Source organism: Apus apus, chromosome 5, assembly GCF_020740795.1.
Source record: "Apus apus isolate bApuApu2 chromosome 5, bApuApu2.pri.cur, whole genome shotgun sequence".
In the NCBI taxonomy this organism is placed as follows: Eukaryota; Metazoa; Chordata; class Aves; order Apodiformes; family Apodidae; genus Apus; species Apus apus.
In genome coordinates this window covers 65,436,406-65,455,015 of record NC_067286.1, presented here as the reverse complement: position 1 = coordinate 65,455,015, position 18,610 = coordinate 65,436,406, and the positions used below count along the sequence as shown (strand labels likewise).

General features: G+C 42.2%; 1 protein-coding gene across 3 annotated transcripts in view; it reads left to right on the top strand.

Moving 5' to 3' along the window:
- Positions 1-18,610, top strand: part of FANCM (FA complementation group M) — a 65,957-nt gene that overhangs the window by 22,666 nt on the left and 24,681 nt on the right. For 2 of the 3 annotated variants that reach the window (XM_051621542.1, XM_051621541.1), the window contains 8 exons: positions 3,213-3,344; positions 4,090-4,222; positions 5,922-6,050; positions 6,526-6,627; positions 9,367-9,569; positions 10,212-10,418; positions 13,579-13,813; positions 18,228-18,385. In XM_051621542.1, the coding sequence (XP_051477502.1) occupies positions 3,213-3,344; positions 4,090-4,222; positions 5,922-6,050; positions 6,526-6,627; positions 9,367-9,569; positions 10,212-10,418; positions 13,579-13,813; positions 18,228-18,385 (1,299 nt within the window). Of the gene's footprint in view, positions 1-3,212; positions 3,345-4,089; positions 4,223-5,921; positions 6,051-6,525; positions 6,628-9,366; positions 9,570-10,211; positions 10,419-13,578; positions 13,814-15,578; positions 15,643-18,227; positions 18,386-18,610 lie in introns of those variants that run through there. The other variant, XM_051621543.1, reaches the window with a different exon arrangement.

Below are 18,610 nucleotides of genomic sequence, written 5' to 3'. Positions count from 1 at the left end.
GATACAGGTTGGGTAGGGAATGGATTGAAAACAGCCCAGAGGAGAAGGACTTGGGGGTGATGGTGGATGAGAAGCTCAGCATGAGCTGTCAGAATGCACTGGAGCCCAGAAACCGTGTCCTGGGCTGCATCAAATGAAGCATGGCCAGCAGGGCCAGGGAGGGAATTCTCCCCCTTTACTCAGCTCTCATGAGATCCCACCTGGAGTACTGTGTCCAGCTCTGAAGCCTCCAATATAAGAAGCACATGGAGCTGTTGGAGTGAGTCAAGAGGAGGCCACAGAGATTATGCAATTGCTGGAGCATCTCCCCTACAAGAGCAGTCTGAGATAGTTGGGGTGTTCAGCCTGGAGAAGAGAAGGCTCCAGGGAGACCTGAGAGCACCTTCCAGTGCCTGAAGGGGCTCCAGGAAAGCTGGGGAGGGACTTGGGACAAGAGCAGGGAGTGATAGGGTGAGAGGGAATGATTTTAAGCTGAAAGAAGGGAGATTTAGGTTAGACATTTGGAGGAAATTCTTTGCTGTGAGGGTGGTGAGACCCTGGCCCAGGTTGCCCAGGGAAGCTGTGGCTGCCCCATCCCTGGCAGTGTTGAAGGGCAGGTTGGATGGAGCAACATGGGCTGGTGGGAGGTGTCCCTGCCCATGTCAGGGGGTTGGAACTGGATGAGCTTTAAGGTTCCTTCCAACCCAAATCATTCTATGATTCTATGAAAGTTTTAAATTTTAAACTCATAAAACTAAACCAAAACAGAAAAATTAATTTCATGTGCATTTAGCCTTCCAAGTACCTTGGTTAATGTTTTTGACTGTATTTTAAGAAAAGGTTTCTTTTTTTTGTTGTTGTTTTTGTTCCTTTTTGCCAGGAATTCCTAGCAATGTTTTAGTTTCCTTTTGGTGTTTACTTGTTGTTAGTGGTTTATTTGGTCTCATTAATCCATTAGCCTTAATTAGAAGGAATGCTTCAGGCTGGAGTCTCTTGGCTGTGCTTTCCTTTGCCTGGGGAGCTGTGCAAGGCTGTGACCCAGGCTCCCTGGGGGTAAAGGCAGGTCTGGAGATGGGACTCTTGGGTGCAGGTGAGTGTTCAGACACCCACTCCCCGAAGAGACACAGAGTGGGCTGTGCTCCTCAGCACCATCCTGCCTTTGGAGCTGCTCCCAGGGGCTTCCCAGCTGCTCCTGTGGGCTTCTTCCCTTTCCCCTCCAGCCGGGAGCAGATGAGCAGAGCTGGGTCTGTCTGAGCAAAAGCAGCAAAGCTGCCTGAGCCATGCATCCCTGTCTGAAGGCCTGGAGTAGGGAAGAGGAGCAACCGAAGATGCACCAGAGCATTCAGAATTTAGGCTTTGTTTCTATTCTTTCTCAGCAGCCTTTGCCATAATCTGCTCAGCCTGCTGACTCCAGCAAGCTGTTTTGGAAAGACCTGCAGGCCTGGGGCGGGCAGTGTGGAAATTCCCCAGCACATTGTGTCCTCGGTTTGGCTGGTGCTTTCACAAGTGTTTGTTCACCCTTACCAAGTTCTCTCTGCAGTTTTGATTTTTTGGAGGATTAGTGTTGCTGCAGTTGACAATGACAATTATTCCCACCCCTTTTCTCAGGATTAGCCAGGCAGGCACTGCACACAGTGAGAAGTACCAAATGAGAAATATAATCTAAGCAAGCAGAGAGAAGTTCAACTAAGGTGCCCCTGCACTGACAGGGTATGAGTAGAGTGTGGTTGTTGATAGTATTTGTGCATCCTAACAGGCTCTAAAAACCCAGGATACACTAAATGTGTGAAGATAACATGGAATATTGTCAGTGTATAAACATCCATTCCACTTTTACAGTTTAGTCTCTTTTCCTGTTAGGGCTTTTTATCTTTGCAAGCTGAAGACATCCTTAGATCAGTATTGATTGAGGCCTGAAGTCAGACCTGCTTTTACTGGTTCAGTTGGACTTGGTTTTCAGCGGGCTGAAAGAACAGCAGTAAGGGGGTGAGGCTCTTGTGCTACAGGCTTCTTAGCTCAGCTGGGCTGGTGTTCCCATGCCCAGAAAACTTGGGAAGCACTGTATGCATGTGTGCAGCTATCAGGAACTCTCTGCTGTCAACCCATGTCAAGACTGCCTTTGGAGAAGCTTGTTTGTTGTGTACTAAGATGTTTTTGATGCTGCTAGCCAACTGGGCCAACAGATTGTAAGTAATTTTTGTAGAACAAATCTGATTAGTCCAATTATTACAGAGTTAGCACTCAAGCAAAACTAAGTCTATAAAAAAAAGAGTCCTGACCACCTAAGGCTGAGAAGCAAAGAGGAAAAACAAGATTAATGAATTAGTGCAGGTCAGTTCCCTTGTTTCACTGATGTGGAAAGCAGGTACATGTGATGTATAAAAACAAACTTCCTTTTGGCACAGCTTCCGAAGGAGACGGGTCACGCTGCTGGGCCAGGCCCATCTGCCCGCTGCTCCCAGCTCCCATCCCTTCCACACACAACTTTCTGACCTGTTGGCTAGTCTTCAGCCTGTGGTAACTTAGGCTGCTCAAAGGTGGATGCAAGCTTTCCTAAGACTGAAAGGCCACTCAAGTTAGGGTTAGCAGGGAGAGAGAGAGGGAGCTGCAGCACATGCTCAGGAGCTGGCAGCCCATCCCGTTTCATTCCCTCTCCGCTCCATCAGTACTTGTGTGACTATAGAAGCACAGTGTCTGTTCCCAGTTCTCAGTTATTTGATGGATATGGTTACCTTGGCAGGAGGAGGGTGCTTGTCTATAAGGATGGAGGGCACAAATCCTTAGGGAAACAAGTTGTAAAAATTCTTAGAAAAAATATTAAAAATTAGCCTAGAAACACCCTGATAGTGGAGAACCTGAGGGTGGGGCAGAGCACCAGGCACATCTGGCACAGCAACAAATTATTCAGAAATCAGTACAGTCTGTTTTGAAATTTCCGTGTTTCAAATAAAATAAATAAGCTGCTTGTCGTAGAGTCACAGAATGATTTGGGTGGGAAAGGACCTTTCATGGCCATCCAGTCCAACCCCTGCAGTCAGCAGGGACATCTTCAACTGGATCAGGTTGCTCAGAGCCCCATCCAGCCTGACCTTGGATGTTTCCAGGAAGGGGACGTTTACCACTTTTCTGGGCACGTGTTTTCTTGTGCAAGATCTGTAAAAGATAAAAATGCTTTATAGGGGTAAATATAAATACCTTGATATCTCTGCTGTACTTCTGTGTTTTGTTTGCAGGTGCTAGAAACGTTTGCTGGACGCCTGATTAAAATTGGAGTTCTGGCAAGGAGGGACATTCCCAGCCTTACCAAGTACCAGATAATTCTAGCAAGAGATCAATACAGAAAAAACCCATCTTCACAAAACATGGTAAATGTCTTTTTTTATTTCATCTTAATAAAGTAGTCATGCATAGTCATGCTCCATAGTATACCAAGTTTCCTGCTACAATGCAAGGTACATTTCCTTTGTAACATTCTGTTCTTAGGCTGGGAATAAATTATGCCCACTTGCTCCACATTTCTTAATTCTAACATAGGAAAATTCAGGTAAGGAATTCCCATTTCCAAACTGAAATTGGTTTGAGAACTTCGACTGTAATTACTGAGCGCCAAATTTCTCTTTCACCTCAAAACTACTTTATTGTAAATTGTCACGGAGTGTTCAAATTTTGCAAATTAACAAGTATATTACCTAAAAAACCAAAGACAGCTGTGTATCATAAAAACAACACTGGGAAACACTTCACAGTAGGCAACACAACTTTCCTGACTTTCATTTTGTACCCTGAGTAGATGTGCCAGAATTTTGCCAAATACTGAGAGATGGCTCAGCTGTCAGATTTTGAGTGTCACTGCATCAGAAAGTAATGAGCTAATCTTGGCAGATAATGCAGGTATTTTGCAGATCATTTTGAAGGTGGAAAAAGATTGCCTCTTGATCAGCAAGAATTGTGGAACCTGCTCCCTGAAGGGTTTGATAGCCAGACTACTCACTGTGTGTTGCTTTGTGCTTTGGCTCTGCTTCTCACATGTCAATCTTACTTTTGTCATGAGGATTGCAGTGTGATTCCTGCTACTTATCATCTTCCCGATTTACTGTTTTGTTTTCACAGGGAATACATCAAGGCATAATCGAAGGAGATTTTGCACTTTGTATTAGTTTATATCATGGTTATGAGCTGCTGCTGCAGATGGGAACGCGGTCATTGTTTATCTACCTTAGTGGAATTATGGATGGATCAAAAGGTGAACTGGCTTCAGAAACATCCTTTGTCTCCACGCCTTCTCGCAGAATTTAGCTCATCTGTATGGCTAGCTTTGCACCAAAGAGCTTATATAGCAGAGGGGTTGCAAATGTAGTTGGTATGTTGTTCTCCTTCACTCCTAGTGCAAATATGTTAGCACGATGTTAGAGTATGTTGGGAAAAGCAGCTGTGGCAGCAGTTCTGGAAAAAAAGAAGGTACAAACAGAGCTTGGAGAGAGGGGTAGGAATGTCTTTGGAGAAACAGGATAACCATTAAGCAATTTAAACTGAGAAATCATTTGGTCTTGTAAAGCAATTCCTCCCCTGTAGCAAAACTCATGTATGCAAGAGATTTAACTGTCTTTGCCAGAAGATTACAGATTTGGACACATCACATTGGAATTTCTATCCCAGCTGTGGATCACTCACTGAACAAAATAGAAAGCTGTTTTCTCTTCTGGCCTCAGTTTATTTTCCTAATTCCATCACTGACTGTTGTGAGTCTTTTGCAACTCTCCACAGTCATTTTTAGACTCATTGGATTGTCATTACTATCTGAAAGACTTGGTTTGGTCCTGACAGCTTTTTCTGAGGGGAAATATTTCCAGTTGGCAATGCCAGTCCAACAGCAAGTGCCTTCTGAAGACAGGATGTGGGAGGGGAAGGTTCCAGCTGTCCAGGTTGCCCCATGTTGTGCCTCTCAGGGTTCCTGCTTCAGCTGGCTCAGCTCTTAGCTGTGTGACTGTGGTGACTTACACCAGCTGCTTCACCTGCAGCACTGCTGGAGTCAAATGGCACTGCTTTGTCCTACCATCTTTGGTGGTATAGTGCTGCTGTTAGACTTAAACTTCCCAGTTTCTCAGATTACTTAAATCCCTGTCTGCTATTGAATAGAATATTATATCAAACAGGATATTTGCATAGAATAGAATATTGGAATAGAATAGAATACAGTAGTCCAGGGTCCTATAGCGATTATCCAGTCCAACTGCCTGACAGGTGGAAAACAGTTCTATCAGATAGGTCTCCTGAGCTGTTGGTTCTGGTAAAGTTTGGTTTATGGTTTGAGTGAAACAAAATTGTTTTCAGCATCAACATAAAACAATTCAAGAAACTTGTTAATTCTAGCTTTTTGTCTAGGTTCCCTTCTCTTTGAGTAACAGGCAGCACTTCATAGAATCATGGAATCCCAGACTGGTTTGGGTTGGAAGGGACCCTACAGATCATCCAGTTCAAACCCCCCTGCATGGGCAGGGACACCTCCCACCAGCCCAGGCTGCTCCAAGCCCCATCCAACCTGCCCTTCAACACTGCCAGGGATGGGGCAGCCACAGCTTCCCTGGGCAGCCTGGGCCAGGGTCTCACCACCCTCAGCTTTTCTGGATTGGATGAGTTTTTTAGAGCTAAAACTCTAAAACTTTTAGATGGTTCATGTAAAACTTTTTCATTTACTCACAGGACCAGGCTTTTAAATGTTTATTGATAAGTTTTTCATGTTTAAATTAGTGTTTTAATTCTATGATGCCATCTTTCCTCCACAAATAACAACATAAAAAATATTTGTTACATTTTTTAAAGATAATGTGTATCTTTGCTTTTGAAAGGAGCTTGTTACTTCTGAGAAAGCTTGTCTTTTGGAAAACAAAAATTATATTCACTCCTGAGATTAAATACTAAGATATTTCATCTGTTTCACAAAGGGCTGACCCGTACGAAGAATGAACTTGGTCGTAATGAGGACTTTGTGAAGCTGTATCAGCAGCTCAGAGACATGTTTTCAGACACATCTCAGGCTTCAGAGAGTGCAAATGTTTACAAGAGTAAACCAGGTCAGTATTTCTCTTTCGGGGACAGAATACTTGCTTTCTGTTCAGATGAAATAGCAGATACCTCGACCCAGTCTGTAGGTGCAGAAAGGTTTTCCTTGTGATAGACTCAGCTGGTGTTCTTCTTTCTAGGTTGTTTTCCCCAGACTGTTATCTGTCTCTCAGTGGTTTTACCTACTTTCAAACAGGTTTGAAGTTTTAAATTTGATTTTAAATGAAAGGTTAAAACATTACTGATTCACCCTTTTACACTGTGACTGTAACAAAAGTAACAACACAGTCTCAAAACCTGGGTTTAACAATTGTGCTTCCATAAGTAGTTGACTGAGTTGTTGCTTTAAGTGAATGCAATTAGAACTAGTGTCAGGATTTTTTATGTCTGACTTAGAGAACTATAGGTGTGAAGAAATGAAGTTCACTAAACATTCATACTTTTGCACATTTGCTTACATCTTTAATGGCTTTCTTTTGTTTTCAGTTTTTGAAAATAAAAAGGAATTTATCTACAGCCATCCAAAATTAAGGAAATTGGAGGAAATTGTAATAGAACACTTCAGATCCTGGAAAAAGAGAGGTTCTGGTAAGTACAACAACTCAAAATGTATCTGAACAGTTGAACCTGTGGATGGAAACAAGTAATATCTTCTTTATTTCCTAATTTGTTCAAGTGCTTCTTTATTGTCTTGTATGTTTGTGTATCTTCTGTGTGAAAAAGTCCTCTTTAGAAGAATGATACCATAAAAGGTCCTAAAGAGAAAAATATTATATAAGCTATCATGATCAATTTGTAATCATTTGCTTAGGAAATATTAGATTATAATTCAGTTTAGGAAAACTGATATTAAACTAATTCCTAGTGCTACTGTGTCTCGTGATTTTGATAGCCACAGAATTTGTTCTGAAACCATCTCAGTGCTGTGCTACCATCACCTCCTGCAAAGTTAGATGCAGTGCAGTTATGGAGCTTAAGGGTAGAAGTTACCCAGTCTGCTGCTAAGAATTATATACTCTGAGCCATGATTTGATGTTTAAAACCTTCAGTTACATTCATTTTTGTCTCATTGTTTTTCATCTTGACTGAAAGGGAGGAACAAAATGTCATCTGGTAGCATATGCAAAATATTCTGAATCATTCAGACATCTCTGGTTTTAGGAGGTTTGAACTTCTTGATCCAGTTGTTGCTCTTGAAATGATGACATTTTTCAACTTCTTCACTTTTTTCTCTGTTTGTTTGTATCTTTGTGCTCTGTGAAGTTCTGGTAATTTCTGACCTGCCCTTCTGGTTTGGTTTTTGGTTTGTTGTTTGGTGCTTTTTTTTCTATCTTAGATGCTTGATTCTCACAGTACATTTTAAATTACTGCTACTTTTTCCTGTGCTCATAGGATGATAGAATGGTTTGGGTTGGAAAGGACCTTAAAGATCCTCAGGTTCCAACACTCCCTGCTATGAGCAGGGAACCACTAGACCAGGTTGCACAAAAACTCATCCAACCTGGCCTTAAAAACCTCCAGGGATGGGGCATCAACAGCCTCCCTGGGCAACCCATCCCCCTTCCTCACCACCCTGAGAGTGAAGAATTTCTTCCTCATATCTAACCTTCCAAACTTAATGATTCTATGATTCTATGAATTTAGACTAGTTGGAAGACTAACCTCCTCCTGGGCTGTCAGCAGCAAGAGTGACATTTGTTTTGACCAAAGGCAGCCATCTTCATCATCTACCTGTGAATTCAGGGCCCCTCTGCAAACAAAATGGGCAAAAAGGCTAGCTTCAGCTTCTCCTGTGTGACTTCTGAAAGCATTTCTGCACATAGATCTGCACAACTGAAAACTACACTGGGATTTCTGGTAGTTTGTTGGAAAGATCCATGTACTTTACCTGTCACACTTAATGCTTTAATGTCAAGAAACAGGTTGATTCTGGAGTGACAGGCATAGTGTGAGACTGTTGCCAAGCTCCAAGTGACTGTTCTTGCTGTGTTCAGGGACACACATTTTTCCACATTCAGTCTTGAGAATTTTAATTCCTTGTCTAGCCTTTTTTCTAATGAGATAAAGAATTGTGGAGGATTGTGTAAAAGAGGAGATTCTTATCCCTGGAAATCTCTTTGATTTCATCTGAGAACTATGTCTAGGTAATGCAAGAAAGTTGTGCCAACTTCAGCTGTTCTTTAATATCCTTTTAGAGAACCTCTTTCAATGTACATAAAACTTGGTAGCATGAAGTAACCTTGTGTTGGTTTGGTGTCTGGATGGACTAAATAGCAGCTGACTTCATTACTTGCATGTTGCTTAGATAGCTGTGCTCATGGAGGCAGAGATCCTGATACGTTTTAAAAAAAAAAGTAGGAAAAAAAAATAAAATTTGAGCACCCAGAAGACAAAATCTATGGTGGTAAAACATAAGAAATGTGATTTTGGTCAAAGGCACCTTGCTGAGGATCCATGTATCAATTCAATTATGTTTTCTTTAACAGAGAAAGTTACCTGTACTACTCAAATGAGACACATAACCAGTTTTGATGACAGATCACTCAGAAGCAACAGATTTTGTTAGCAAGGGAAGTTTTTGCACATTTCTGCTGTCCTATGAGGATGCTCAGCTGCAGAACTAGAGAACTTGCTGTAGTAAATCACAGAAAGCTGATGCACATGCCTCGTTCCACCATGCTGCATCCTGGACTCATGGTGACTGTGCTTTTTATTGCTTGCCTCCTCCAGTGTGACATGTCCCTGCTTATTGTAGGGGGCTTGGACTAGATGACCTCTGGAGGTCCCTTCCACCCCAAGACATTCTGTGCTTCTGTGACTGGGCAGTTCAGAAGCAGACTTCAAAGCCATGTTGTAGGCTCTTTGTAAGAAGGCATCTTAAACTTTATTTCAAGACACTTGCCATCAAATCTGGGCTTTTCAAAGCATCATTAGTGATGGTACCTTGGGTAGAAGATGTTCTGCCCTCAGTTGTAAATTCTCCCAAATGAGAATGCTGCTTTGATTTCAAAGAGGAGTTGTTTTGAGCAGGTGCATCTCAGAGCATTTTCTTGGAGGCTGGTCTAAATAGACTGAGAAGCTCTCAATTGTCACTTTTCTCTACTGGTTTGTTTTCATTTACGTGCTTAGATTTATTTATTTTTCTTAGTTAAATTTCTTTAAAGAACATTTCTTTGGGAAAATCAAAACGCAGTGGACGTGCACAAACCCTTCCCATTAAGTGAGGTGAGAGCTTTGAACGTGTAGCTTGTGGGATGACCTGTGCTTACCTTTGTATTGGTAACTATTTATAAATTATGCCTAAAAATGCTTTTCTGGCTTTTTCAGATGAAACAGGCGAAGTCAGGACTGACAGCACAGCTGTGGGCACTGCAGATACCAGAGTGATGATCTTCTCATCCTTTCGAGACAGCGTGCAAGAAATTGCTGAAATGCTTTCCCGGCTCAAGCCCATGGTCAGAGTCATGACATTTGTTGGCCACTCCACAGGGAAGAGCACAAAAGGCTTCACACAAAAGGAGCAACTTGAGGTAAAGAATAGATGAGACTCGTATTAGGACATTTTGATAAGGAGTATTAATTGTGTCATTAGCTTCATGAGGTTTGCTACAGATTGTGTGGCAGTGATAGAGTGTCACTATTAATTTCCTGTCTAGCTCAGTTGGCTTCAGAGTGTCCAAAATTGTACTCGCTGAACAGAATGTCTAAGTAGAAATATGTGATATTAACAAACACTATTCTTTTAATATATTTAGGAGTTTGACGAAATACTCAAATACTTCCTCAGGGGACTTTTTTTTTTTCCTTGTAGGTAGAAAAAATAAAATATATCCTTAAATTTCGATCTAGCAAAGTTAAAGCAAAACAAAAGAAAAAATAAACTTGAGTTGCAAAGTTGGGAAGATGAGTTTTAGAGGAATGATATGGTTGGGGTCAGAATAAGGTGTTTTTTTCCCTTTGTTTTAGAATCGAAGGGTTGATAGGTTCATGTTGATAACACTAGTGTGTGATATTTGCTGATGAAGGCAGTAGGTGAGGAATTCAGAAAGCCTGTGCTTTTTGGCTTTTAAATAAGTGTTTTCCATTTTCTTGCTGATCCTAGGGGGGCTGCAAAGTGTGTCTGGGGGGCTTTCTGACTAACCTGTTCAATCTAATCTTAATCGTTGATTCAGGTGGTAAGGCGCTTCCGTGCAGGTGGGTATAACACTCTGGTCTCTACCTGTGTTGGGGAAGAAGGTTTAGACATTGGAGAAGTCGATCTCATCATCTGCTTCGACGCCCAGAAGAGCCCGGTGCGCCTGGTGCAGAGGATGGGCCGGACGGGGCGCAGGCGGCAGGGCAGGATCGTGGTCATCCTCGCCCAAGGGCGGGAGGAGCGGGTGAGTGGGGAGCTCTCTTCTCCCTGGGGGAACAAAGGGACTTGTTCAGTCTGGCCCAAAAAAAGCTGTCTACTCTGTGTTAAAGATCACAGCAATCCTGAGCAGCGTTTCCAGGAATGTGTAATATCCCACACGGGAGATTTACGTTAGATATTAGGAGGAAATTCTTTGCTGTGAGGGTGGGGAGACCCTGGCCCAGGTTGCCCAGGGAAGCTGTGGCTGCCCCATCCCTGGCAGTGTTGAAGGGCAGGTTGGATGGGGCTTGAAGCAGCCTGGGCTGGTGGGAGGTATCCCTGTCCACGCAGGGGGTTGGACTGGATGATCTTGCAGGTCTCTTCCAACCTAAACCATTGTATGATTTGATGGTTTTAAAACTATGTGCACTTTCTCAGTGTGAAGGGCTTCAAGGCTTTGTTCCTGATAACACTTATTTTGTAAATGATAAGCTGGAACTCAGAAACCACAGGGTTTTCCCCAGGAGTACAGGACAATGCAGGGAAGAGAGAGGGCTGAGCCTCTGAGTGGGAAGTGTCTCTGAGCTGCTGACGACACTGCCTGTTCAGACAAGGACTTAGTGGCAGCAGACTTGCGTGTGAGGTCTGAAGAGATCAGCTTAAGTGGAAATCCACTTTTGCTAAATTCCTGAACCTCAGCACTCAACTCAGGGTATAATTAATCATCTCTGAGTGCAGACTGTCCCTTGGGAAACTAATGTACCCCATGAAATCTAAGCCATGAGTTGAGAGCCAGGAGAACCACTCTTCAGCTGTGCACATGGTGCCCAGCTTCATCCCACAGCTGGGCCTGAGCCAAGGAGGCTGCAGGGGCAGGGTGTAGGTAGGGCACTCCCTGTTGGCATCACTCCTTGGAGAGATTGGCTGCGGAGAAATAGAAACTACATCTTTAGAGTTTCATTGTGAAAGCCCTGTCGGAATGCAAGGGGTGCAGGTCACTGTTCTGGCTAAAAATCCATTTTGTTCTTCGCTGGTTTTGTTTATTTGCAAGGTTGGTTCTGAGTTGGATCAGGTTTCATGACAGAAAAGTCTGGGATCTGTGTAAGCTAACTGTAAACCCAGAACTTCAGAGTCTTGCTATTAATTAATTAATTCCAGTCCATTTTGTGCCTCTGGTTTAAATTTGTAAGTAGCAGGGAGTTAATTCTAAACGAGGATCCAAAGAATCCTGCCTGGGGAAAAAGGCAGTTTTGAAGGGTTGAGAGTTAAAAGTGATCAAAGTGAATGGCATTTGTAAATGGGTGTTTTCTCATGCTGCTTAGGAAGACTGGTTACTGCCAAAAGCTGGTTTGTAATGGGATATGAAAATGGTCACTGAAATTCCTCAGAGTTTCACTTAAGTAGTTGGATTACTGGGTTCTTCAGGTTTTCTGAGAAGTATTTGTTGCAGAACTTGCCTCAGGTAAGATAGTAATTTTATAGGATATTTTTTTTTGAGATCATGAAATAAATGTAATTGCTTAATAATGTTGGCTTTATTTGTTTGGTTTTGCTTGAGGTTTGATTTTTTTGTTTGGTGTGTTGGTTTTTTTTGTTTGGTTTTTTGTTTTTGTTTTTTAATTGAATCTCCTTCCAGATATCTTTAGGTGGAGATCCTTCCCCATCACAGAACTTGCAGCTCAGTAATTAATGATCTCATGCTAACTTGTGGGAATTTGGTTGTTTGTTTTAAAATCAGACCTACTTCAAATCAGTCATAAAGCTTTTGAAGAGCTTTTGTTGGGAAAAATGGAATACCACAGGTCTTGGATTTTGACATTGGAGGGGAATTTCTATAGCATCAGTGTTTATTGCTCTCCTCCCCACTCATTCCTGTGGGATCAGCAATCCCAGGTGGGAGCATAGGCTGTCCCAGGGCAGGCACACCTCCGATCCCTGCTCCTGCCCTGGGATCCCAGGCCTTTGGCTCCTGGATCTTTTGCCCTTCAGGAGCAGCCACACTCCCAGAACCGCGGTGTTCTGATCTGGGTTCATGATCATCCTGTGCCAGCTCAGCTCCCTGTGCATCAGCCTGGAAGGGAGCTGGGAGCTGCAGATGGAAGCCAGAGCAAAGAGAAGGGCTCAGGAGAGCTCACAGCCTCTCCAGCTGCTGCCAGGCCAAGCAGACACTCAGTGAAACAAAGGAAAGGGAAGCATGCCCCCTCAGTAACACCAAAGAGACAATTCTGTTGAGCAACCAATTTGGTAATAGACATTTGTTTTCGTTAAAAGACTTCTTTGCCTGTTCTAGGAGTGAAAAGATATTTGTTGCAATGCCTGAGGGACAGTTTGTTAGAGCTAGCTCTTAGCCCCTTCCAGTTTTATTTAGAGAGCATCTTTTTGCAACTGTCTCTAATCCTGGCTTCCAGAGACCATCTCTCTCAAAAGGACATAGCAGCCATACTGTCATACTCAGAGCTGGACATGCTGTCTGCAGCACTGACCTGTCACAGAGACTCAAAGAGCATTAGGACAAGAAACTTTAAGAGGAGGGTCCAGTTTCTTTCCTTGGTTTCTCTGTTGCACAATAAAAAGGGAGTGTAATTAAAACTTGGAGCATGTATGACATTAACAAATAAACTTAAGCCTTTTTTTCTGCTTGACCTCCTTTCTTTGTTTCTGTTGTAATCTAATTCACATCATCCCTGTATCTACTCCAGAGTGTAAATTCCCCCAGGCAACAGTTGTCTCTCTCATTCTCTCAAGTGCTGTGCCTACTTCTGATCTGTTTAGTGTCAAAAGCTGTACCTTGGTTTGTATTTTATATTGTTTGCAACTTAAAGAACAGTCGCTGTTATTTGGTACTTCCTTGCTTTTTTGTTATGTTTACTTTGAATGTTTTATGATTGTTCAAATTTGATTTGACTTAGATATCTTAGGATTAGAGCTCTTCTTCTTGAAGGTGCTACTTCAATAACTTGAACAGGCAGTTATGGTGACCTTGCTGACAATACTCACAGAAGAGGGAATATGATTTGCTCTCAGGGCCTCGGGTCACATTTTGTTCTAGTTATTTGGGGAAGAAAAGAAAAACAAAAATCATCTTGGTGGTGGAATATAAATTAAAGAGAAACCCCATAGACACTCACTCAGGTTTTCTGTTACTTCTAACCAAGTCACGTGTAAATAACAACCCAACAAGATGTGATTTGTCTTCTCTTTTACAGACTTACAACCAAAGCCAGTCTAACAAACGGAGCATCCACAAAGCTATCTCGGGGAGCAAAACACTGCATTTCTACCAGCATAGCCCACGTATGATTCCAGAGGGCATCACTCCAAAGTTGCATAAAATGTTTATTACTGCTGAAAAATATGAACCAAGCAATTCAAGAACACTTTCCAAAGAGAGGAGACCTAGTTCCCTCCTGCACAAATCTGCTCTCTTTTCCTGTGTTGCCGGTAAGAGGATTATGGTGTTTTTCTGAGCACTGTGTAAGCTGCTATCTCATGTTCTTCTGTTGCAGCATATCACAGCTGTGTGCTCACAGGAGTTTTGGAGCTCTAGCAAAAGTGTCATTGTTGTCAGCTGTAGCCCATGGACTGTGATACTGTGCTGACTGCTGCTGTCACTCCCCATCCTTTTCCTTTAACATCCTCACATCACAGATCTGTCCTTAAATGTCTGTACTCCAAGTCAGCCATTTGTTTCCTCTTTCTCCATGGAGTCAGTGACTGAGGGTCAGAAACTCCAGCTACAAACAGAAGCAGCAGATGTTAATGCTTTCTTCTGGACACTTCCAATATACCTATGTCAGGTGGCATCATTGTCATTTAAATGTTTAGGGATGATTCTGTACCAAATCAGTTTTGAGCTTTAACAGTTAGCCTCAATGTTTTTATTAATACAAGCACCATATGTCTTACACCTTTGTAAATGAAAATAAACAGAAATAAAGGATTTTGAGGGGAGGAAGAGGTGAAATCAAGGGTAGGATGTTTATGGATTTCACACACTCTTGGAGAAAAATGAATCTAAAAAGAGAAGTAGTGGCTCTTTAGCTGATGCAGTTACATGGCACTGAAATGCTCAGAAAACTGAACAAATTACTAGACATGAAGAAGGAGCCAAGCTTTGTAAATACCTGGAAATTGTCCCTTGGTCTCTTTGGTTAAGTGCTGTCTGTAAAGACCAAGAGCAACTTCTTGAAGGAAGAAACTCCTAAAAGACTTGGGAAGCTTCATATTTCAGTATCTAAGTAGTTAGACTTCAGAGTTAGTGATTTTTAAATGTATCTGATCACAAATATTCTTGTTATCAAAATCTACATCTGATCTCTTTCCAAACACCATTCAGGGCCTACAGAGGGGAAGCAAGCTACAAAATCATGCAGACAAGTCATCAGCTTTCCCTTTGGCCTGCAAAGCAGCTCATGCTTTCTCTCCTGTTGCAGGGCAGGAGGGCAATGGGGAAGGATTAGTGTCAATAAACCAATCTGTACATGCCACCCTCAGCCCAAACTCCTTGTAAGTCTGCACGTGCTGCAGACACAGCCAGGGCACAGGTGGGATGATGTTCCTCATGTGTTCCCTTGTGCCCCTGGAGCCTCTGTAAGGTGTGCCTCTCTGGGCTTTGTGCACAGCCCAGCTGGACCAGGGAGGGAAGCCAAGGATGGTATAAACAGGCACGACTTGCAAGAAAATCAGCAGAGCAAAGCATGGAATTAAAATAATCATTTTAGAATGTTGGTAAGTCTGTCCTATAGAACAGAAATGAGAGGCAGGTAGGTGCACAGAGAGTATGCCATGCTGACCACGTTGCCTGCTGAGGCAATAGCCCTTCAGAGGCTGTAATTACCAGGCTTCCTTGGTGTGCAGTGAGCCAGCAGCTGCCATAGGTGCAGCACAGAGTGTGCACAGAGGCCTGGCCCTCCCCAGGGGTGAACAGGATTGCCTGCCTGTCTTGCACACCAGAGTTACCTGAGTGCAGGGTATTGACACCATCTTCGTGTTGATGTCCCTTGCCTGACTGCATGAAACAATGCCTGCTCCTGATTTTAATGGTATTCAGGTTAAATCTCAAAAAGAAGGGAAGGGAAGGTATTCTCTCTTTGTATTCTCTCCTTATTTCAGTGTCTCCTTCCTCATTTGCAAGTTGGAAGAGCCAGTAACGCATAAGCTGTAGGTGTTCCTCTGGATGCTCTCTTATTTCTTATTTGTTCTTCAGGTCCAGTTGAGCTCCAGGCTTGCCCATGGCAAACACATCTGCAGAAAAGCTGAAGCATCATAGACAGAAGTATTGTAGTATGTTCAAGCATTCTCCTTCTTTTCTAGTAAAAAATTAATTATTACCTGTTCTTCTTAATTTGATTCAATTTCTAGAAATTTTACACTATCCTCCCACTTCAAAACCCCTTTCATAAATTTCCTCCATTTGTCAGCACCAGGACACATTATCCTTGTCCCCTCACTAATCAAGTATATTCATCAGTTTTATGAGCTTTTCCTCAAAAAAGTACAGCAACAACAGCACAAATCCCATTGCTAGGCAGTCCTTTTACTTGGTTTCTTCCAGTTTCTTGGATTTGGGTTTTTTTGTTTGTTTGATTTTATTTAATGAGTTTGCTAACATTGATTAGCATATTAGTAAGTGCAATAAAATCAAAAAGCACTTAAGAAAGAAAAATTTTGCACTTAAAATGACTCGGACTCATTGCAGGAAAAATCTCTGAACAGCTGTCTCTGGAGACAGCTCAGGGGTTTTATGCTCATATGTTGTGGGGTTTTTTTCTTTATAAAATGAGAATAACAGGCCCACGAGGTAACTGAAAAGGTGAATGTGCTGAAAGATCTTGATAAGCATCTCTAATGTTACGATCTTTGCAAGTTCCCTGCCAACCTCCCCACTCTGTGGAAGGTATGAAGCCACTATAGGCATGGCCAGGAAGAGGTGAACAGGTGCCCTTCCCGCTCCCTGGTGTCCCTGGTAGCTGAATGCCCTCTGAACCTACCAATAATTTCTCTTATTTTTCTGTTTACATTGTTTGTTTAGATGAAATCTCCTGTTAATTCTTCTTCTCCTGGTCCTTTACAATTGCTCTGCTCCCCCTTTTCAGAATGTGTCAATTTTTAGTTGTCCATAGCTGTGGTTTTTGTCTGACTTTACAACTTGACATTATTTCTTTAATTGCTGTTTTTATCTTAATGGTGCAATCTTCTTCTACTGTCTTTCCCTAGAATACACCAGTGCCTTCTTCAGTCTTTAGACGTTTGGATTACTGGTGCCTTTCCAGTTCCCTTTTAATGTAATTGTGGCAATGCCTTTGGATGGCTGATGTATTTTCTGAGTTAATCTCCTATTTGAATGAAACATGCATAATAATAATGCACATTACTGTCCCGAGTGGTGGCCAGGGAGCTATGGCAATGCCACACAGAACAGCTGTTTTCAGTGTTTCTTTTCTTTGGAAGGGGAAAAAAAAAATTAATCAAGGATGTATTTGTGCTCATGTGCTTCTGTTCCTTAAACTGAGGTTTCTTGTCCTGATGAGACCTGGGCAGTAGGAAGGCTCACAGCTTTGTCCTGTCTCTCTCTTTTCTTCCCCTACTAGGTCCTTGAGCTGTGTGTTGGCTGTAAAGGAGTGGGACATCTCCTAGGCTTGAGGCAAAAGTATTTTAGTGGCAATATTGATCTTCTATGCTTTTTTGTAAATAATGGCTTTAGACTTTATTTTTTTCCAGCTGTGAAAGACTTTTTCTGAATTGAACTTGGTACTCTGAAGCCTCAGGGCTCTTTTTCTGGGTCTCTAATAAACATTGTCACACTGTCCTGCGGAGAGACAGTCTCTGGCAGTTGTAATTTGAGAGGACTGAGAGATACAGGCTGATACTTCTGTGGCATTGATTCTGAATAGGGTTTTGGCTGCAGATTCATCCCAAATCCTGTCTGCAGAGTGATTGTCAAATTAACTTTATTTTTTCCCACCCTTCCTACATCCTGGATGAAAGCCAGCATATCCTAACACACTCCTAGCAGTCGTTCCTTGGGTGTTCCTTTGCCATTCTCATGAGGGCTGTTCTGAGGGCTGTGGCACTGACTGGGCAGCAGTGGGACCAAGGCCAGCTGCCAGCCTGCCAAAAGTGACTCGTTTCCTCTTTCACTGGAGTGTGCTCACTCAGAGCCAAGCAGCACCAGGGCCTTGTCTTCACTCAGCTGCCATGTGAGCACTTTGTTCTTAACCAGCAGTGATGTTCACAGCTGTCCTCTGCTTCCCACTTGCAGTTCTGAAGCAAAATAAAACTCACGAGCCTCTTTTTTTCTTTCCCTGCTCCTGGGGAATGTACATAGTACTTTTGTTTCTGTCCTCTTATCTCCATGTCTTTAATACAGGAGACTGATTTTAAAAAATTACTATTTTTGTCATTAAAAGTTAATGTTGCTTTCCAGTATTTAAAGAATAACATAAAAAAAAAGAGAAAGTTAAAAAGAGGGAAAAAGAAAACCAGCAAGCTTTTGGTTATTTGTAGTTTATTCCTCAAGATCTCTGAGACACTTTTAGAAACTGGAGCCATAGGGTTTCCCAGTCTTAAGGCCTGCAGGTATTTATATACATTTATCTCTCTCTGCCTTTCTACATCTTTGTTTCTATGATGCCTTCTTGTTTTTGTTTAATAGATAGATTTATCCATAAATGTAACACAAACCACACTGTTCTGATACATGTTCCTGACCTTGGATTCTCTGTATTTGATTTTGCTGATGGCACAGAGGAGGTATTTTTCCTTAGACTGGTGTCATACAAAGTTCATTTTATTTTGTATATCCTTTTGCTTAAAATAGTTTAACATTTTCCTGTTGTTGTTTTTCGCCCCACAGGCCAAAAGCAAGTACACTGTCATGAGAGTTGGTGTCTGTCTCCTGAGGAATTTGAAATATGGGACAAGCTGTACAGGATTAAGGAAAGTGATGGAGCAAAGGCACCAATACTGCCTCGAAGTCGGTTTGAAACCTTAGAAGACCTGGAAGAAATGCCAGTGAGTTTTCCCTAAATGTAGTATTTCCTGTGACAGGAGGCCTAAAGGATACCTGAAATCATGAACTCAACTATTCATTTGAAGGAGATCTATGTTAAAAATGCAATTTTTAAAATTATATACATGCTTTTAAGGTTAAGAATTTAGGAACTAATGTTGCAAATGGGTCTTGAAGGCTAGGTCTGAAAATTAAAAATACATTTAAAAGTCTCTCAGTATCCATTA